At 39.4% G+C, this 22,907-nt stretch overlaps 2 protein-coding genes across 9 annotated transcripts in view; both read left to right on the top strand.

The window, feature by feature from the left end:
* trim36 (tripartite motif containing 36) overlaps positions 1-19,108 on the top strand; it is a 38,188-nt gene extending 19,080 nt beyond the window's left edge. For all 8 annotated transcript variants that reach the window (XM_065950286.1, XM_065950298.1, XM_065950283.1 and 5 more), the window contains 9 exons: positions 1,442-1,537; positions 2,640-2,777; positions 3,013-3,128; positions 4,529-4,650; positions 10,877-10,994; positions 11,113-11,318; positions 13,506-13,689; positions 14,538-14,651; positions 15,690-19,108. In XM_065950286.1, coding sequence (XP_065806358.1) covers positions 1,442-1,537; positions 2,640-2,777; positions 3,013-3,128; positions 4,529-4,650; positions 10,877-10,994; positions 11,113-11,318; positions 13,506-13,689; positions 14,538-14,651; positions 15,690-16,050 — 1,455 coding nt within the window. In that variant the 3' untranslated portion in view covers positions 16,051-19,108. The remainder of the gene's footprint in view (positions 1-1,441; positions 1,538-2,639; positions 2,778-3,012; positions 3,129-4,528; positions 4,651-10,876; positions 10,995-11,112; positions 11,319-13,505; positions 13,690-14,537; positions 14,652-15,689) is intronic.
* Positions 19,109-21,389: 2,281 nt separating this feature from the next.
* ccser1 (coiled-coil serine-rich protein 1) overlaps positions 21,390-22,907 on the top strand; it is a 129,424-nt gene continuing 127,906 nt past the window's right edge. Inside the window, exon 1 of the mRNA XM_020643445.3 lies at positions 21,390-21,574. The gene's annotated coding sequence lies outside the window, so the exon portion shown is untranslated. The remainder of the gene's footprint in view (positions 21,575-22,907) is intronic.

Below are 22,907 nucleotides of genomic sequence, written 5' to 3'. Positions count from 1 at the left end.
TTTTAATCTTTTTTTACTTTTCTAGTGTTAAGCTGGTTTCACGTGATAAAACATGCGCCCACCAGGAGGTAGAGCACAGAGCAAAATGACACATGCAGAGGCCAAGGAATAAATCCTGTTCTTCAAATTTTAAGACAAATTACAATCACAACCGTATTGTTCACATATTTCATGTTTTGTGAAGCACAGAGTACGACTTCTTAAATCTCCCCTGCTCATATGTGTCACTCATGTCTGCCTGAGTCATGGCTCTGCACTTTCAGAGGTCAGTGGCAAGCAAGGTCAAAGTTGAATGACTGATCTTCCAGGGCAGTGCCAGGTGGATATATATAAGTGGTCCAATAACAACAACTTCCTGCAGTGTATGCCAAAGGAAATTCTGAGCAAAGACTTTACATTGTGATGAAATTGAAGGTTTTTAAAAAGTTGCTTAAAAGAAATGCTGCTGGGGAATGTTAACCCGTTAAACAGTTTTAAAGACAGATTTTCCAGTTTAGCCGATTGGTGACTTGAGGTATATCAGTGATAAACTCGACTGAGGCCAAAGAAAAAACATTTTCCCTTTATGACCAGCATAACAAGAGATGAGTGGTTGAACAGTATCAGGTCTTAATGAAAACATCATAAGTGAAGTATATGTATAAAACATGGACGTGGTCTAATCACATTGGTTTCTGAAGAGATGTTTTGAAGCCCAACGAGGGCCGTTGCCATATTGGTAACGGCTGACTCTACCTTACTTTCGGTCAATCTTCAGACAAAGAGAGCAAAGAGGTGGAGCTGAGGATTGCCTTCAGACTCCTGGCAACAAAAAAAAATGCATTCACCTGTCAGTTAACTCAACCACACCCCTAATTATGCGTATTATTGCCGAATTAATTTTCATTAATTTATATTAAAGCTTCAACATAATAAAAACACATGAGTTGTGGAATAAACACCCTGTGGAGCGTGTTGGAAAAAATAAATTAGCTATAAAGCCAAATCATGTATTTTGTACCACGCGAACAGGTTTGTTCCTGCTATAAAAAAATGGGCTTTTTAGAAAGGGACCTTATTGGGATACTTTCGTTTTGCAGCCAGCCTCAAGTGGACACATGAGATACTGTAGTTTTTCTACACTTCCTCATCAGCTTCTTTATTCAGCACCAGAGGTTGTCACATGGCACAAGCACCGTGTCCACGTCTTAATAGTAAATCCATGCATGCAAAGCGCCAAGTTCAGCACTTCTGCCTGGATGTGTTGTTGTACTTTTCTTGGCGCAAAGTGAATCTCCCAGCACAGAGCCGTTTTCTGTTTCATGATTACATGGTTTTAAGCTCAGCAGTAACAGTCATTTTATTTGTCTACCCAGTTCTGTGTCCGTGTATGGACCTGACCCAGTCTTTCAAGAAATGTATGAAACCGTGTGTAATGGCTGCTGGTCTTTTCTCTCATCAGGAGAAGCTGGCCAAGAGTATCCATTACCTTATCAGCAAAGAGGACCAGGTCAGGACTCAGATTACTGAGCTTGATCTGCTCATCAATCAGACCGAGGTGAGAGAGAGCTGACTCACCCTGCAGCGACTTCAGAATCTGTTTTCCACTCTACTCTTAACTTTTACAGCATGCTCTGCACACTTTCCCTTTGATTGAAACTTATAACGTTTGATTTTTCCTCTTTTCAATGTTTTATGTTCTGTTTATTTACGAAAAGGTTTAGTATCGCATTTTGTAAGCAGTAAATTTGTTTATTTTCCTAATTTAAGACGTAATTCCCTGTCTTTAACTTCCTGCTCTTCCATGTCTAAAAATGAATCTTATCGTTTATATGAAAAACTTACAGGCCCAAAATTGATCTCTCTTGACATGGAACAAATCTGAACTGAGCTTTATGCCAACATGGTAAAACCAAACCTCTGATAGGGCTTGCCTTGAAAGCCATATGTTAATTTGAGAACGCAGAATACCTCGACAAACATATTTCCTTTAGAGGACGAATACGTATACAGTTGGCACAGAACCAGTCAGTGAAGAAGAGAAATAATTACACATTGTCTGTGTGCGAATAAGGAAGGTCCCTGAACAAACAGTATGCAAACCACACAAACAAGGAAACACAGAATTTGCGTGCAGGTTTCCCTCATGCTTACGTCCTTGTTTCAGTCCCTGAGTTTGTTCCTCTTTTACTGTGACGTTATTCCACCCACGCTTTTGGTCCTCTGTTAAACGAGTGTGTGTGACTGATTTTGTTTGTGGTGCTTTCTGGTTTAAAACACTTTTCTTGGGTCCATTTATCTTTCTCTTCGTATTCTTAAGTTGTGTGATGTGAACTGTTGAGCTCCTTCTTTGAATGTATAAGAAAATACAGTGACAGTTTGTATCTGCCTTTTTGTTGAAACCAAAGTTTGTCCACAACAGATGACAACAGCAACTTAAGACACATTTGTTTCGACTTGCTTTTGATTAATCTGTCTTTTGAGGTTTCTGTTCTTTGCTTTCTCTGTTTGTTTCTCCTCCTTTTGTAAAGCACTTTGTGACTCTGCTCTTGAAAGGTGCTATATAAATAAAAGTTATTATTATTATTATGATGTTCTGTGGCTGATTTTGTTCAAATTTTCTGAAATCATGACGTTATTATCTTTTTTTTAATGTGAAGGAAAATGGCCAGCTAGCAGAGCGACAAGCCAATGAACACTTTGAGCGACTGTTTGAGACCCTGCAGGAGAGGAAATCTGAGATGTTGCGATCCATCGAACAATCCCGAAACAGACGCCTTGAACAACTCAAGGGGCAGGTATGAGTCCCATTCCTGTTCAGTGTCCATTACACGCATGCATGCATCATAAACTCATCTTATTCTTACCTGTAGAAAAATAAATCATGCCTCATTCTGTCTGATAAGTGTTTGTAAGAGGGTATGCCCATTAAAAAATAGTTTACAAATGATCAGTTTAATAAAAAGCCACTTGTTTAAATGATCAGAAATACAAAATGCTGAATAATCATGCCTTTATGAAATGATGTCACAGGTGGAGGAGTACCAGGGCATGCTGGAGAACAGCGGTCTCGTGGGCTACGCTCAGGAGGTGCTGAAAGAGACGGATCAGTCCTGTTTTGTACAGACCGCAAAGCAGCTACACACCAGGTAAAACTGGTGTTACATATTACCATTTCACTTCAATAAAAAGTAACACTGTTGTGCCGATGAAGAGTTATTTAGAGGATTTTTAACAGAAAATGTTAAGGTATGGTTATGAGAACACACAGCAGTTACAGGTATTTATTTTTCACCTTACTCGACTGGAACCGCTGATTTGTATATAAAGATGGAGAATGTGTCTCCAGCCCCTCCTATTGTACGAAAGTGAAGCCAAAATACTTTATTGTCCATAAGATAGTTTTTCAGGCATTTTGATCTTTATTGGAGAGAACAAATATAAAGATACTGGAAATATGGGGAGAGAGATTGGGGGACCTGTATCAAACTATGTCAGGATCAGAAGTCAAACTTGCGACCAATGTGATGAGGACTGTAACCTTAGTACATGAGGGTTCTGCGCCTGACGCCCAGCCACCTCCATCTTTTTGTAAAGCGTCTCGAGATACCACTAGTTATGAATTTGTGCTATACAAATAATGATTGATTGATGCTCGCCAAACTTAATTAAACCACGGCCCTCACCAAACCTTAAAACATGAATTCAGTTAGTAAGTCTCTACTTCTCAGTGGCAATTTGAAATGCCGTCATTCATAAGAATGGCCAAACAGCACTCTTAAGCGTCTCTCTGATGTTGAAGTTGCCCTCCGTCATCTTAAAGAAGTTTAAACCAGGCCTGAAAGGAATCATTATTCACACATTTCACCACTAAATCTTGACTGTGAACTGCAGTAAACTTTCAAATGAATAAATAAGCAGCTTGTTAATGGTCACTAGATCTATTGTATTCATATTAAAAAAAAAAACAAAAAAAAAAAACAGAAGCTGTTTAACATCACAGATTAAAGTCTGCTCTGACTCATTTTGTTTTCCCTACGCAAAGGGAAGGGTCAGTGATGTCATCTCGTTTCCCAGTGGATTTCATAAACGGGATCTGTTCTGTTTTATTTTTGTCCAATCAATCTGATTATATGTTTGGGTGACTGGAGTTTGTCAGGAACCCATAAAGCCACGTGCAGGGATGACTAATCTCAAGAGCGATTAAGGGAAGTGTTCAGTAAACTCTGTGGAGCATCTTAAAGTGTCTTCTGCTCTAAGCTTTCTAATTGATCTTCATTAAAAGCTTTGGATTATCACTAAACCTTTCACTCTCTGAAGCATGATACTTTGGACTGTTACACTCTGTCGACCCAAACATGATTTTTATCTCCTTTTTTAATAGTTAAGGTTAATTCATCAGGGCTGGTAACATTTTTAATGTAGTTAAACATACCAGATATAATAAAGGGGGAAAAGGCCACCAATGGTGCTTTATCTGGTGAACTTGGAGAAATGATTTATTGCTGAAGATTGTATCATGTTGTGTTTGTGTGTTATGTTTTTTCAGGATCCAGAGGGCCACAGAGTCTCTGAGGACTTTCCACCCTTCAGCTGATCCCTGCTTTGATGAGTTTGTGCTCGACACATCCAGAGAGGAAAATCTGATCAAAGAGATGTGCTTTGGTGGAGGTACGACCTGTTTTACCGTATATTATGAATACGGCTCTATTAGTTTATGTGACAGTAAAAGAAAAACTTAAGACATTTTTTTTCTTTCTCAATTTGAATAAAAATAGAAATGAGAATCATCAGTCATGAATCATTTTCACACAAGTGTGAATTTGATTTAAATGGGGCTGGGTATCACCACCCATTGCCTGATTCGATTCTGATTTACAAGATCCCGATTGAATTCAATTCAATTCCTGATTCGATATCTGAGGAGCCAGTGCAGCCTGAAACAGACGTCACAGCCTGCTCATAGCATGGAAATACGCATTCAGAACTGATTTGAATGGATGGATGGGGAAGGGAATATAGCTTATTAAAAAATCCATCTGTGGATTTTATGAATGGATATCCGATCACTCAAATGAAAATCGATTTAAATCAGAAAAAGGGTACTGTTTTTAAATATCATGTTTTATACTGTATGTTGCTACACAATTATTTAGGGTTGTTTGGTCAGCAATGAAAGCAATTCAAGATTATTTGTTTAAGCCTTTTATTTCAACAAGTTTGCTTTGTTAGCTTCTAAAGCTTTTTAGCTAACAACTTTAGGCTAATCATTTCTTTTATTTCTTTTGGTTTTCTATTTCACCTGTTACTGTTTCATCTTTGTTTTAAAGTTTGGTTTAAAGACTGAAATAGTTATGCTGAACCGGTTCGACCTTTTTAGCCAATATTTAAGCTAATGATTTCAGCTACTTCTAGGCTAACTATTTCAACTGTCGACTGTTAGCTTAAAACAATAGCTTAAAGGCTAAAATGGTAAGCTAACTATTAAATCTATTTCTTTTGCCACTGTTTCATGTTTGCCAAACATTTTCAGCCTTTTCGTTACAGCTAATATTAAAGCTAACAAGTTCAGCAATTTGAGCTTATTACGCGCAGCTAATCGTTTAAACTGTTAAGTCATTCGTCTACTTTAGCTTCTTAGTTGAATCGTAAATAATTACTTTTGGCAAATAATTTTTAAAGATTACGTCATATTTTAGGTAACTATTTCAGCTGCTTATCAAATCCATTCGTACCTGATTATGTCAGTCCTTTTTTAACAGGTGGCAAAGCGAGCACTTGATATACTTGATATGTTGGAGACAGTTGTTTCCATTAAAAACAAATGATTTTGCACAATCAGTTTTTATTACTTTGGCAACCCCAGAAAGTTTGTGAATCATTGCTCTAGATGACAGAAAAGCTTCATGACAGAGAACGTAGTCAAAATTACACCAAACATATACAAGCTTACTGAAACGCAATCCATTACGGTTTAGAATCAACAGTTTGTTCTCACCTGTCCATCACATGCACAGCCGTGTGAACTGTGCTGTGCTAAGAGGTCAGAGGTCATCTGTCGGACTCCCAAGTTGGATAAACAATCCTGGAAATGCCCAAAGGGGTTTTTGCTGCTTTGCTAAGCTTTTTTTCTGGTCTGCTGAATTGCAAAGGCTTGTTGGGGAATTATTTTTTTTTCTCAAGGATTATTACTGACATGATGTTTTGAGACACAAAAATAGGCGCAAAATAAACAAGTTAACAGGGATATCTAGTAAATCAAAGCACAGCACTGAACTTGTGATTCTCATTCACATAGAGACTCGCATAGATCGTATCCGTCATGGAAGCAAATGATGAATGTTTCCAAGAGCAAAGATCAAAACTGTGCAGATTACTTAGCATTAGCAAAGCTGATTTTAATACAGAAGTCTAATAAAAAACTCAAGACCAGAAGCTGAGTAAGAGCCTTGCAAAGTGGCACCCTTCGTGGATCATGGAGCAGCTGGACCGTTGTGTTTCATCATCAGATTAAGCAGCTGTGCCAAATGGCTGAAATAATATGTAGCTGGAAATGTGTGCATGCACGCTGCTATTATGTGCACGGTTAATGAACCTCATTGCATCAACTGCAGCAGAGTGCGGTGATTATTTTGGTTGCACCTTGCTGTTATTCGTGCTGTGACTGCGTGATGATAGGACTGGAAACGAGACAGACTGAACACGTCAGAGTGATGGTTCGTCACATTTGGCTGCGGCTGGCTGAGGCTCGTTTAAGAGCCGTTAGTGAGGCTCGAGTCTAACCTGTCAACATTATGTGTGTCACAGAGTCGCAGATAGTGACGCTGAGTTGTGACTGTTCTTTCAGTTACGGCAGGCTGATGATGCCCGAGGTTTGGAGCGTCCTAGGGGGGGGAAAAAAAGCAGAATATGATTAGCTGTTTAGTATTAGTACAATGTGAGGTGTTTGTTTTTGAATGCACTGGCTTAAACCACAGCTGCCACTCAAATACAATGAACAACATGTCTGTCAAGCTGGTGCAGCAAAACAACTGACAGTTGTCTGAGCGACTGTTGATGACAAACAAAGCTGTGTTCAACAGGAGGCTGTGTCTTCGGGCTTCTGTTGTTAGACGGGAAAGCAGCCTTGTTGGTTTGTTTAAAATCAGTGATGTGAGATTTATCTCAGGCTACAGCTGGCTGCATCCAAATGTATGATTGACTGACCCTATGACTCATTAAGTGTGGAAACAGTTGGATAACCATAAAGATAATTAGAGTTGAGCTCATGACTTGACAAATGAAATATGTTACAAATATGTTTGTTCAAGAGCATTGGATATTTACCGAGAAATAATATGCATGATTTACGCTGCAAGTAGAAACTTGAGGAATCATTTGTTTGAATAGTTTTTTTTTTACTGAAGGAAATCTGAATGTTTGAACTTCTTGGGAAGTCACTGTATATCACATACATAAAGCACAAGAAAGATAGAATAATAATTAAAAGGGGGGGGAAATGAGGGAGTTTGCAAGTGGAACATAAACTTTGCAAAGACAGCCACGCAATTCTTCTTTAAAACACTGCACTGGATGATTTTTATTTAAGTGTTTAATCTGCAATTTTATTTCTAGGTAAACACAAATCAATAAAAGAAGTGAGATGATGAATGTTCAGACTGCTCTATAACCCTCTCATGAGAGGATGTGGGCTTCTCCAATCAAATGTACCCTACACGATAACTCCTGTTTCCTTTTTGGAAAGTGCAGCATGTAGTGCTAAGGAGGCAGTTATATTGATGTGTGACCAGTGGGGGTTGATGAAGCTCTTAGTCTGAGTTCACAGAAGGCATTTCTACGACGCAGTAATTTAATTTAAATCTTGGCTGACGATGCAGCATTGAGGAACCACTGTAGTGTCTCAGCATGTCGCCCCTTAAGCTCTTGTGGTATACATCCATCATACAGGACACTGAAACACATTCACAATGGAGTTTAGGACCTGCAGGCTGAATTTATTATTTTTATTCAAGTCTTGACTACAATGTAGTCATCTTATGTGACGCTCGGTCTTCTACATTGACTTGGGCTGTTACATTTAGACAGCTGTTCATTATTTCCCCCCGCTTGCAGGCTTGTGCTCTCCAATGTAAGGCTGTCCAAATTGTCAATACTTTAAAACAATACTATCTCTGTTATTTTCATGATCGATAGTATTAAAACATTCTTCTGTCATATTTTTAAACCGACGCTGTCGAGAGCTGAGGGGGAGCTCTGCTACGTTTGCGGCGTGTGAATGTGTATGAATGGGGTTGGTTAATACTGATGGACACTTTACACAGCAGCCTCTGCCATCAGGGTGTGAACGTGTAGGTGTGGCCTGCGGTGTAAAAGTACTCTGAGTAGTCTTAAGACTGAAAATGCTATACAAGCTCAAGGCCATTTAATATTTAGCATAATAAAGATATCAACTCAGGTCTGGGAGAGAAGGTCTATTGTTCCACATTTAAAGATTTCCTTAACAATTTCTCTCCAGTCACAGACTTTTGGACATTATTTTAATTTCTGGTTATTGCCTTTCTAAATGCCTATTTGTGGTCATCTTCAAAATGAAGTGTCCTAAAAATGTCAGGCTGAGAACACGTCTCTCTTAACATCCTCTTAAAGATATTACAGCACAGGCTAAGTAGCTTTTGGGCAGATTTGAAGTCGACCGGTCTTCTCACATTTCTGTAAGAGGACTGTATGAGGGAGCGGTGAAATTGAAATAGACAAAGCAGTTCCCTGCAGAGCAGCTTGGCATCGCTACTGTCTGTCTGGCTGCAGCCTTTACTGTATGGGATCAATAGTGCTTTTTTTCGGAGTCGCTGGACGCGGGTGACTGCTGCCTGCTGGGATGGATGGCTCCGTGCCTGGTTTGTTTTTTCCCTGTTGGTCCATCTGTTGGAATCAGGTTGAAAACAAAATCCTATTGGTTAGTGTAGCGGCTCGTTAGTGTCTCAAACAATGCCTTCATGTGATTTACACCGGAGTGCCACCCATCCAACACGAGGAAGAGATGGGTGTTGTAAAAGAGGAAACAATGACCTGGGTTTGACGTTTTTGGAATGACAGCTTATTCATAAGGATCACATCGCAATCTGGGAAATAGACAGAAAACTAAGAGGTCAGGGGTTGACAATTTTTTTTCAATTAATTCTCCTATAAAGTGCCATGAAAGTAAAATTCAAGCATACAAATGGCAGAAAGACTGGTTGTGTTTTTTATTCCGCACGAGTTAATCAAATAAAAACATTATGTTTTTGGTCATAAAGTGTGTAAATGTTATTAAATTTGAGTGTGCATGGGGCAAAAAGAGGACAAGAGCTCGTGAAGGAGCTCATGTGCCTGGCAAAAAAAGAAAACGACTTTGGAGACTGAGGATTAGCCAAGTGACTTTGTAGGCTCAGAAAGCTCTGCAACTGTGGCGACACCGGTCGGCCAGCTGGAAATCTGTCTTTAGGGGAAAGGCAAACCCAGTTATAGGAACTGGGAATGGGAAACGTTGATGAGAGGGGGAAAAAAGGAAGGTCAGAGAACGAGAGGAGAAAATTAAATTAAGGAGACAAGGAGAAATGTCACAGGAAGAGTGGATCAATGTAAAGAGAGAGAAAAGACGCTGACCTACATGGTAATGGTCAGATGATTCTGTTTCTGGAGCAAAATGAGCTTTATGCCGAGAGAAGGATAATGGATAAACAAAAAGACTGCTGTTACTAAATCAGAGTACAGACTGGAAGTGGTGCCATCTAAGGGTTGATAAATGTAAAGGCAAAGAGAGACAGGTTGATGCGTTACAGGACATTTCAACTTACAATAAAAAATAATTAAGAAGTTGGAGTGGAAGATATGAAGTGGTGTGAAAGGGTCAGGAGAGTTCACGGTAAGGAGATGGAGAAAGGGGAAAGTGGAAGAGAGGTGGTGTTGATGGCGGTGGGGGAGTTTACAGAGTGCTTTTCCTGGCAGTGAGTTCATGTGAAAACCTCTTAACAGGCTCCATTATGCAAGACAGTCTTGTCCATTGTCCTGAGGGGACAGTCCTGATCCTGACAAATCTAATCTTTGCCACACTAACCCCGCTGCATTTGCTTAAACCAGAGTTGTCGAGCAGCATGACGTTACTAAACATGATTAAGTAGCAAGAGAGATTTCCTTGTGTTGGACTTAAAGTTTTTCCTGCTTATGGGTAGGATCTGTTACATCTGGCTAATCACCAGATAAAGAGGTTTTCACCACTGGAAGGTGCAATAGGTTTAAAACATGGCCTGTGGGATGTGATACAAATATGTGATGAGCAATAAAAGTGTTCAATATTGCAATAACAATTATGCAAAAAAAAAATAAGAATGCATAGCTATAGCTCACTGTTTTTATCTCCATATGATTTTCTTTGTTTTACACAACACCTGTGTTTGCAGCATTTTTCTCCTGATTCCAAAATCAATCTTAAAAGTATTTTTTACTTTTAGCCAATGAGTGTGAGGACAGCTGATGGCAAGTTTCATTTTTCCTGGTGTGAAAGCATGTCCATGATACTCAGGCCTCCACCTAATGGGTCAAATGTAAACGCGCTGTGCAATAAAGTCACATTTCTTTTTAGGGGATGCTCATATTGCGATAACAATAAAAGCGTGTGATTAATCGTCCAGCCCTTGTTTAAAATGTAGACAAATAAAGCATGTTGGTATTTTTTTTGACGGCTTTAAATCTCACGTCACAGACAATATATGTAGAACTCCTCCCTGTCACACCCAGATAAAGAAGCACTAAGGGTTAACGTGCTCTAAAGTCATATTTTATTGGATAATCACCTTATTTCATAGACTCTGGTTTACTAACTGGTTTCTTTCCTTCATAATCTTCTTCCTACTCTCTGCAGTTCCAGATCCTCCTCTGATTGACCTGTCCACTAGCAAAGTCTACAATGAGGCCTCAATCTGCTGGAGGCTGTCTGACGACCACATCCCGACAGATCACCATATGGTGGAGTACCGCAGGTAGGTGCAGGATTTCAATAAGGTTAAGACTGAAAGAAAAATGTCGATTCAGACAAGCAGTAAGTATATGGGGTGTGGGTAATCCAGATTTCTTGACTATAAACATCTTTTCCTCCAGACTCGGGGGTCCAAACCAGTCCCCGTCACAGGAGGATGGCGAGGACAGCGGTGCCTGGAGGACCACAGACAAGGTGTATGGATCCAGCACCGTGGTGTGTGACCTGGAGCCTAACAGTCTGTACGCCTTCAGAGTACGAAGCTGCAGGAACTCCATGTTCAGCCCCTACAGCCCTGAGGTCTCCTTCCACACTCCTCCTGCACCCGGTAAGCATCAGAGAGGTGTCGGAGGTTTTTCCGTACAAAAAAAAACAAATGAATCGCTTGTCATGCAATACTTTTTTTTGTTCTGTGAGTACTTCTGGACGTAAATAAAAAGAGGAACCAGGAGTAGGAGGATTAGGAGATGAATGTTGTTAAAGAATCCTAAAAAGTATTTGTTTATGATCAAAAAAAGAAACGCCCAACTTGAAATGTATTTTTTTCTTGAGCTCATTATTCAAACACAAGCTGCTTTTTTTGCCCCCTTTACTTATTTACTGTTTTGTACAGGATTAAGCTACTTTCAGAGAATCGGCCCCTGTCCTTGGGCCTCTTTTTGGCCGAGGCAACAGCTAAGCTCTTCTATCCCTTTTACTTCTCAGAGCACGTCCGAGTGTCCTGACTCAATGTTTGTTTAAAGAACAATTATCAGATAACAGATGCTTTTGTTGAATACGCTCGATTTTAAGGTATTGAAGAACAATGTTGTTTTTGTTCATCACCATGGTAATAGCTTATGTGTGTCAGATGGCTTAAACCAATATAGCCTTTGTGTGAGTGTGTGTGTGGGAGTAGAGAGTGCCGAACAGTGCCACAGCTTGGAAAGGGAACCTGCAGGTGCATCTGTTGCTGGCATTTTTAAACTCGCCTGACAGAGCCAAGGTGGAATTCATTAAAAACCATCATCATTCCCAACCATCTGCTGAACATGAATCCAAATAGTGTCCTCCCAGTGAGGGACTGTGTCTCTTTGATTTCTGTTCTAGTTGGCAATCACCACAGCCTCTTTTTTTTATTTTTTTTATTTATTCTAGAGCAGGTTACAATAAGGGAATATAGTCTTCATAGTCTGGAGTAGTTTCTTTTTTTGTTGCTTAAATTTGACACATTTCGTTCATTCCCGGAGTTGTAGTGCATACATGAAACAGCACGTCCTATAATCGGATACGATGTGCTCTGATTTGATTTATTTTTTGTGACACACAAGCCACCTCATTTGTGTTGTGATTGGAGCTTCCACATTCCTGTGCGCTCTGATTCGTGGAGGAATGAGTGGATGGATTCACTGTGTGAGTAATGATGATCAATTTTAGGCTGGAGGGGAAACACTGAGGTTAACACACACACACACACACACACACACACACACTCTGCTACTCATCTAAGACCTAACCTCATAGGACATTTCAACATGTCAAAACACTGTTTGTCATTCCTGTTTTGAATCCCTCTTATTTTTCATCCCAGGGTTTCTGAACCTTTGAATTTCAGTCACTGATTATGGACCGTTAACTTGCTTTAGTAAAACCTACAGTGATGCTCTATATATCCGTCTACTTGTTAATTGAATGTGAAATTAAAATATAGTTGCTTAGGGACTAATTTCATGCGGAATCAATTATGTGCGACCCCATTTTCTTTTATTATTTATTAAATGAATGATCGGAGCAGTGTACTGTCAAATGTTCTGATGACATGGATAATCTAAAAAGGAGACAAAGCTTAGACTTTGGGCTGTTTGTTTCCAATGTCTTCTTGGTCCTGTTTCCTTAATCAGAGAAAGTTTTCTGTTGCACACACAAAAAAAAGAAATCGGACCAGTTTAGCCTGCTGTGATACCTGTCAGTATGAGTCCATCTAAACTGCAGAACAACACATAAAGCTGCAGCATTGTTGTCTGGTCTTAGCTTTTACTATTATTATCATGTCCTAGTTAATGCCAGGGCTTGCCTAGACACATGCAAATGAACCGGTCTTCCCCAGTGTGCATCTCCGTTGGCATGGGATGGCTGAGTGAACAAGCATAATCATGTCAGCCTATATGTCTCCTGGATTATGTTCATCGGGACCTTTGGCCCATGAACTATTCTTAGAATGTGGTTAATTGCATCCAGATGAGGCAAAAAGAAATGACAGCTGCACATGAGAAATGAAGAGTGTCATAGGCCTGTTCTTCATCACGGTGTAGTGAGCACAGCAAGTAGGCCTTTTAGTAGCTCTTTAAGATGGTGCTGTAGCGCCCCCTTGTGTCAACTCTTGTCTACTACACATTCAAGTTTGTTTACTGATATGTAGAATAAGGAGCCTTGTTTTCCTTTGACCTTAACCTGCTCTTTTCTTTGTTTTGTCCATCTTTTCTGTAAATTTGTGTTTTCTTATTTGTCCATTTGTTCTCTCCCTCTTCACATGCAGCTTTTGGCGTCCTGTTCAGCGACAAGTGTGGCTTCAGTACGGAGCGCCTCATCCTGAACAAGAGCCGGGACACTGTAGAGAACGTGGCAGGCATGGCCTTCCTCCTCGCTGCGGATCGTGTGCAGACAGGCAGCTACATCGGACTGGACTACATAATCGGGGACACGGGCATCACTCAGGGAAGGTAAGCAAGTAACTGAGAAGGCTTGGACTTTGTTTGAAAAGGGTTATTTTGTCCAGTCGCTTCTAAAGGAATGAGCGGCATACAACGTCAGCCATTAAAGCGTTAAATCTGATGGGAAAAAGATGAAACCGAGACAGTGGGGCTGGTTTCCTGCTCATCAGACTTTCAATATCTCCTCCAGACTGGATATAAAATATTTATGACAGGGAGCAGAAATGGAACTCCTTTTTTGAGCGAAGAAATAAGGTGAAGGGATGATAACAATCTCTCACCATCTTTATAACTCGACACTCAGAGAGGGATAAGTCACTACTGTCTGATTAGTATTATGACCAAGTTTGAGTAAGTAACATTTTGACAATCTCTTTTTAAAACCATGCAATTTCATCTATATTTTAGGTTTCCATCGAAAAGTACCCAAGCTTTTAAACAAACGACATATCTTCAGTCACATTTTTAACCTAAAGCTGCTGCACAAGAATTTCAGAGAGCAGTGATGGATCCATTCAACATTGAAGATAGGCAGATAGATACTGATATTTCTCAAGTTTTTTTGTTGTCTCATAAAGACTAAAAAGTACTTGTGTTTCTGTATGTGTTTCTCTTGCAGATAAAGAGCAGAGGGGGTGAAAGTCTAAATTGCACAAATACATTGTCAACATTTCTGGACCTATACGTTGCCAAAGTATTTGTGCAATTGCAGACATTGCTTGCAATTTCTTTGGGATGTAATTGTAGCATGTTGTGGTATCAATATGTGACTTTTACTAGTACTGAATACTGGTGTCATGACAACCCTAATGTTTGAGGCATGATTATCTGCAGTCCTTGCTCTGGTTGTTTTGCAGACACTACTGGGCCTTCAGGGTGGAGCCGTACTCCTACATGGTGAAAGTCGGGGTGGCCTCTGATTCAAAGCTGATTGAATGGTTTCACAACCCCAGAGATACCAGCAGCCCAAGGTGAGTGCAGCCACATGTCTGACATATCAACACACTCTCTAAGGCTCTCTGCTAAAATCTGTCCACTTCCATGTGATGGACTAAATTCAACAAACCGTGTTCATCTTTACCTTTTTAACTGCAACACGCTGACAGAAACAACAATCTAACAATCTAAACTCGTAAAGAGCTTATTCAGACAAAGCCCGCCGTTCTCCCCGGATCAGCTCATGTAGAAGAAGCATGTAAAGGAAGACGTTATTTAAACACACAAATCTTAATGCTACGATAATTAGATCATGTATGCGAGGTAATTAACAAACACAGCACGCAGCCGAAGGTGTTGTTTGTATTGTTTATGCCTTTGAAAAGAAACAGAATAATCAAATGTCATCAATGTGAGGCTTTTCCTCTTTCAATGTTGCCACAGTAAATAACTCCGATATATGCTCTGGTCTTAGATTTTTTTTTTTTTTAACAATTGTTACTTTAAACAAAATAATCCATCTTTCATGACAGCCCCATAAAATACCTTTTATCTCTGTCAATAAAAGATCAGGAGATTAACTTTTCTAACCAAAAGTCAGTCATTAAGGCAGTTTCTATGAGTAACACTGAAATATTTGAGCTTTGGCTCTTCTACACCAGCTGAACATGACCCAGTTTTTTATATTTGAGCAAATATATACTCATGAGAAGATAGCATCCCTCTTTAAATTCTTACAAGTTTGATTTTTCAGAAAATGAACAAGGATAAATTGATTAAATCAAGCATGTTTTTTTAATATCTGTCATATTTTGACTTCTTTTGATTGCTCTGGTGTGTTGATCCAATTCAACCAGGCATTTGCAGTCACTGTGTGATTTGCCCTTTCATCTATTTTTAAACATTTATAAAGCCAATGATTTCTAGATTCAGTATTCTGCAAATGACAGAGAATGAAGTCATTTTAGTTTTAGCCTTAACCCTTTTGGCCATAACTTTAAGTCTTTGTTTTTCAAAACACTAGCTGCATATTTAAGAATCTTTCAAACCCCCTCTTATTTTCTGTCCCCCAGGTATGACCATGACAGCGGGCATGACAGCGGCAGCGAGGACGCGTGTTACGAGCTCTCCCAGCCCTTCACCCTCCTCACCGTGGGCATGGGCAAACTCTTCATCCCAAAGGCGTCCTCGTCCTCCTCAGCAAGCGCGGCTTCCAGCGACCCTGGCAACCGTGTGCTCCCCATGCCACAGCGCTTGGGCGTATGCCTAGATTACGACGCATGCCGCGTGTATTTTTACGACGCCGACACCATGAGGTGCCTTTACGAGAGGCAGGTGGAGTGCTCGGGAACAATGTATCCAGCTTTCGCACTCATGGGCAGCGGCAAGGTACAGCTGGAGGAGTTCATCACGGCTAAGAGGCTGACCTTCTGAGGAGGGACGGAGTACAAAGACTTGCATCGATTTAATCCGAGGCATGTTCTCAGAAGAGCTGGTTTTATTGACACGGTGATGGAGTACAATCCAAACTGTGTCTCTAAGGTCAGGTGAGGCAGGTGTGATCAGGGTCTTTGGTCCTAAATGTGAAATGAGGGTCTAGAGTTGGCATGTATGAGGTACAATCTGCACTCACAAGAGCAGGACACTGAATATAAGTGTCTATATACAAAGCAGATGGTCTATGGTATGTGAAAAGTCTCCTCTGCCTACCAAAGTCTGTAGCTGTTTAATTGTATTGACCTACTTTTAATTACCAGCTATTATCAGCTGTTTATGTAGAGGAGTTAGCTGTGAAATTAGCCTGCAGCTACTTTAATTGTTTTAACATTAAAACGCCTTGGAGCATTCACTCACACTTCCTCCTACCAGGTTGTTTTTTTTTTTTTTTAGATGATTTGGTGTGTAAATAACACGGTGATCTTTCTGTTCCTTTGGCTCTCTTCTGTATCTGTGGGTCTAGACGTAGCAGCATAGCTTAACATGTAATCTTGGTGGACCTGAGAGCCTTGTAGCTACTTTGAAGCTAGCGCCTTTGTGCCTTTTTTTTTCTTTCTTTTTTTTAAGAAAATGGCTCACTTAGTTTGCTCTGGTAGGCTGATGTTGGTGTCATTGCACAAGCATAATGGAATTAATTCTCAGCATAAATACTGTATGTGAGTTTTACTGTAGTTAGAGTGTAATCACAGACACTGGTGTCAATCTTGCAACTGTTAGAAATTCTTCATTATGACTTCTATTTAATCTTGACTTCATCACAAAGAAGCACTAATTTCACTCCTTCTCACAGTTTTTCGTTCTGCTGTTTTTTGCACAATATTAAGAAAGAAGCCTCGCACATGATACACTCACAGTCACATTTCGATCACTACACCGCTAGCTTCTTCACTTTAAAAAAAAAAAATGATGTTGTCAACAAAATCAGCACATTAACGTCTCACTTTCACATCATCATGAACTTTGTTTTCCCATTTTATGAGGAGTTTCTAAAAGCCTCTCACTGTTTGCGCAGCACTGAATGTGACTTTCAACATCGTTCAGCCAGCCGGGTACCTCGACGCTGTACCTGCAGTGAACATCGCTTTCACAGCTTCAGAGTCACTTACAGCCTAAGCGTGCTGGTTCTGGTGCTGACTTTAAGTGCAAAACACATCTCTGTGGCCAAGCTGCCTGTAAACACAGTTTAAAAACAAACAACACAGTAATTCAGGTTTCTTTCAAAAGTGCTATCACTAAACACACACTGTTCAGTACCTTTTTTTATTTCTAACTGAACCACAGTTTACTTGCAGTACAGACACATGAAGTGTAGCATATTAGCATGTCACAGGTGATCACGTTATCAGACAGACTCCTCAGCGGTTGATTGGTTAAGGCAGATCTGATATTTAAGGCTGAGAGCACGTTATTCAGACGGTTTGCTATAGGCGACCACACATTATTATTATTATTATTTTTTTTAACAGACATATACTGTAAATGTGCCTGCACATGGGTTTGTTTGTACATTCATGTCTGGTTGGATTTCTGTAGGATCAGGGTAAAAGGTGGGTGTGTTTTCTCAGGTTTCTAGCCCTGTGATTTGGGCCGATGCTACCTACCTCTATCAGTCAGGCCTGGAAAACCTTAACTACTGTACCTGTCCTCGCAGAAACGACTTTTATTTGAGTTGCAGTTTTGTCCAAAACAAAATCGAGTTCAACATATCCGCCTTCTCTTTCATGTACGATAATAAGCTGATCTTTCCAAATGTTTAATTCATGTGTACATAATAATCCAGATTCTATTATTTTCTGTGAAATTAAGTACATCTTTAAATGTTTATGTTAACAGTCGCTGTTTGCTCGTGGACTTTAAAGATGTGTATCACTATCGATGACTCTTCTGTAACCTTGTTCAGCTGCCTTCTATCAAACGGTACTAACGACATTCTCTCCCTCTCTTTGTGGTGGTGTTTTTTGCTAATCACTTTCAATGTTTTTGCTAATGGAGTTTTTGTTAGGCTTTTAAAACATTTTATAAATTCCTTGCTCTGAGGTTTAGATTAACGATAACGTCTTTAAAAACAAACTTTTGGATTCTGTTTGCATGTCTTTGTCTCACATTGTTGGTCAATTTCACTTCTATCGTCAAAAGCTCACACAACTGTACTTTAAATTGACTGTTTCTATGTCTTGAAAAACACCTCTATGCATTTATGGCAGGGTAAGTTCAGTTTGAATTCCATCACAGAATGTATTCCTGTTGTGTTTCTTAAACAAAACAAACAGCTGAATGTTACTTTTCCATGTGTTTTTAAGGTGGTTTTCTGCTGTTTTTGTTCCACTTGGGAGTCACCGCACAGTTGTATGTAGTTACAGAAAATCTGATAAATGGCATGTTATCTCAACGTCACATCTGATCTGACAGAACAATTCATCGTAGCCTGCTCTTCAGCCATGAATTTAGAACCAAATATTTAGCAGGCTGGCTCGCTCAATCGTATTCCAAGCTAGCACTTTAAAAGTCTGTAGCATGTCAGCAACTGTTTGGCTCTGCAGGTGTGTGTGTGTATGTGTGTGTGGGTGTGTGTGTGTGTGTGTGTGTAATAAACGTGTGAGTGCAATATTTTTGGACAGGCTGTAGTATAGAGATTTAGACGAGCCTGGTAAAACAACTTGCACTGCTGTTAGTTTTTACTTTTCTTTGTGGATTTAAATGGGCTTTCCAGTTGAAATGGGATACTGAGAGAAATCTAAACACTACTTTATTTGTATCCCCCCCCCCCCCCCCCAGTAACACTCATTGTTTCTGAACTCTTAAATATGTGGCAGTAAATTTGTCCATTTATGTTTTTTCTCCAGAGGATTTGGATGTGGTGTGTAAGTGGTGGGTGTCTGTAGGTGTAGTAAAGATGTGGAAATATTGTTCCTCGCTCATATTCCTGTTAATGCTACATTTTTCAATTTGCTGTGTGGGAATTCCAATAAATGAAACTAGTGTGTTTTTAAATCTACTCCGTCTCTTTGTTGTTATTTACGTCATTTTACTTGAATTAAACGGCTCTTGCATGGGCACTGTTAACTAGAAGCCTGTTAGTTACCTCCACAGAACAACCTCTGAACTTAACTCGATGCCACTTAACAGGCTTTCTAATCTTGTATAAGACCCCCCCCCCTCCCTAATTCTCTTTCTTACAGAAATATTGTTTGTGTATGCACTCCAAGTTTGAGATACAACCACAGCACTTTAAACTGAATAAATGACAAGCCATAATCTTACTTTTCTTTAGTAATAATTATAGTGTATTTTAAAGTTGATCATGTTTTTATGTTTGTCTTTAGCATTAGTACATGACTGCCCTTAAGATCTGTGCTCACGTGTATTTCACATAAAATAAAAACCTGAAGACACAAATCTATAGAAAATAAGTCATTGTGCTCCTAGAATGTCTTTAAGCACTAATATTTTTTAGCATGTTTATAAAACAATTTAACAAACTTATGAGCTTGTGGCTCTCCAAGTTTTGTAAAAATAACTTTGTATATATTTGCTCTTGTTGCTGAATATTGTCCAACTCCATTCCCTCAAGTGTGAGTTTATTTGGTTTGTATCTTAGTCTGGATATGTATTTAATATTTAGTCTCCAAGATATTTTGGACTTCTGTATCATAATTGCAATATGATTACAGTACTACTGAAGCTTTACTTTGAGATTTATTGTTTTCATATTCATGCTCTTTAAGTCAAATAAAACATGTATTAAATCTGTTGCTGTACATTATTTATAGTAGAAGCTATGGCAAATCTAAATAATGCAATTATCTTAATAATTATTATCTTAATGTTTTGAACAGATGTGGATTTATATTTTTAGGGTAAACCTGCACTCCCTCCCCTCGCCCAAAGAGGAATAGAAAACACAAGAAAAAGAAAAATACACAAACATCTATACAGGAGAGATTCATCAGCTTTTTAATGAAATGCATCTAAAGAGATATGTGAGCAATGGGTTTATGCAGGCTATACATGAGAAAAAAAACAGTGGAAAAGGATTTGTATGACCTTTTGCCACTGTGACCTTCTCTGCTTTCTACCCCAGATTCACTTTGGCTTACTTGCGTAGAATTACATTTTAATTAATTACAGAGCCATTTAGGCTACCATCAAAAGTAGCCAGCAGGCTTAAGGATATTAGACTGTCAAAGACTAAAATAGGTTAAAACCTGTTAACGGCCAAAACAAACATGTCTGTACCGTGTTTTGTCACTATTTTATGTTTTTTTCTTCTGTCGCTGTAAAGCACTGTGCATTGCATTTCATTTGTCTGAAAGGTGATATAATAAAGCTCGATTGAAAGCTTAGTTGAAGACTGTAACAATTTCCACCCTTACACCTTTCACATGCTAAATTTACAAATTATCCCTCCACTCAAGTTCACTTCATTTGTCTGTCTACTCGTCGTTATATTGAATAGTTTCTGCTGATAACATGTCGACACTCATGCACTTTAACTTATGTCAATACTGTCCATTTACAACTCTGTTTTTACACATTTACATTTAATCTTTCATATTTAAGACTAGTAATGTTTAGTTAAATCCTGGTTGTATATATTCTCATTCTTAGTTTTGATATTTTTAGTGCTTATTTACTTTGTATTTAATAATAATAATAACTTTATTTATATAGCACCTTTTAAAAACACAGGTTTACAAAGTGCTTTGACAAACAGCAAGAACAAAGCAAACTAAACCAAACACAGAAAAACATTAACAACAGTAAGAATATAACAGATGCAAAATACCAAAAATAATTAAATACAGTTCAACAGAAAAGAACCCAAAGTACACGATACCCAACCAGACATATATAACCCGACCATCACAAGAACCATCATAATAATTAATATTATATTGTGTATTTAAATTTGCTAATATTGTGTTTTTTGCACATATTGTGTGTTTGGACAACCTGCTGCTACAATTTCCCAGTTTGGGATCAATAAAGTAAATCTATTGTATTATTCTATACAGTATGCCACACACACACATCTGTGTTTTGCTTTGCATGCTGGTGACTTTAAAGACTGCCTTCTTATGTTGGGTGTATTGGTTATAATGGTCGGGAGAAATACCATACTGCCCATCCACCTGCTGAAGGATGCTGAGCTGTGGGAGGAGGGGGAGGAGGAGGAGGAGGGGGAGGAGGAGGAGGAGGAGGAGGAGGACGACGACGACGACGTCACGCTGTGCACGCTGCAAACCAACGCGGAAGAGACGAAGGAGGAAAAGAGACTCCACGTCACGGAGGTGTAACACTGGCGTCAGTGCTACACAAGGTGCTACCTCAGCACGGCTTCAGTACCATTGTAGCCTACAACAACAACACCACCACCACACATCCTCATGTAGGTTTCTTTTTTTTTATTATTGCCCCACAAAGCGAAGACCGCGGGTCGAGACGTCGGGATCCGCTGAAGGTACCGTACATTGTGTTTGTGTTTGTGTCCGCTGCCTGCTAGCAAAGCCCGGCTGCACCTCAGCTCTGTACCTGCCTGTCTGATATCCTCTGAACACCGGTGACCTTTGCTGCTTGAAGGAAAGCGACGCACTGCTTTCTTTTCTTTTGTATGAACCATAATAATGAATGTAGGCGACATTAGCGCCGGTCGTGGAGAATCAGAGGGATTGACTCAGCTAGCTGCTAAATGTTGTTGACGTTTTTCTGATGACAGCTGGTTTCACCTGCATGTACATCTCTGCAGCTCACCTCAGGTTAACTGTATACCCCGTATGTTATCTCCTAATTCATAATAAAAATGCATCCGGGGCCTTTTTACCACCTGAAATACTAAGTGATGGTTTAGTAATAAAACAGTAACAACACCTTAAGGCTCATTTGTTGGCATGCAGTTTACTCTGGATGCAATGTAACCCCCACTCATTAATGATTAAAAAGCTACCACTACAACATCAACCATTCTAGTTATTCAGCGACTAAGATGAATGCACTAGCTGTCAGCTTTTACATTAAAAACATTGCCTACTTTTTAAGGTGATTTTATTAAGTTTTAAGTGTAAAGAAAGAAACGTCAACATTATTTGATTCAAGCTTTCTAAGTGTGATTGTGTTCAGGTGTATTTACTCGTCCTGTGATGGGGCTGTGGTCGGGGAATACAACACACCTTGCCACCTGCTGAGTGCAGGGTAAATGTTGGCTCTCGTAGGTAAAGCTGCCTCCATGACATTGTTGTAAATGTTTTAAATTAAAATATGAACACTTGTTGATGCTTGTTTTTATGATGTAGTTTGTATTTTGATGGTCATGGTCAGGCGTATTCACTTTTTGCAGTCTTTTAGGTTTTCTACGTCAGAAGTGGCGGATGATCAACACTCACAATTTCCTGTTTGATTTTTTTACAACATACAAGAAATAAATATCACAAAAGAGGATAAAACCAATATTCATGGCCTTTAAATGTAAGTTAACATTTTCAGCAACACCTTTGAGGCGTCCTCCTACGAAAATCAGTGTATTCACTATTCACTATTTGCCTTTGTAAACAGCTTGAAGGACAACAGCGTGCATGGAGACAGAAGATAACAAAAGGCCCTCACTTGTTTCAGTTAAGGATGTTCGATTCAACTGAAGCCTTCGTGTAGAACCACTGATCTACTGTGCTTCCAAGAATTCATGGGCAATTACAATGACACGATATCCAACATACCCCCCATCACAACATTACACCGTTTTCTGTACAACCCACATCGTTTTATATCACTATGTTGTGATTCATTTTGGTTCTGGTATC

The sequence above is a fragment of the Labrus bergylta genome, chromosome 2, assembly GCF_963930695.1.
Source record: "Labrus bergylta chromosome 2, fLabBer1.1, whole genome shotgun sequence".
Lineage (NCBI taxonomy): Eukaryota > Metazoa > Chordata > Actinopteri > Labriformes > Labridae > Labrus > Labrus bergylta.
Note: the sequence above shows the minus strand (reverse complement) of the source record. Positions and strands in the feature narration are given on the sequence as shown.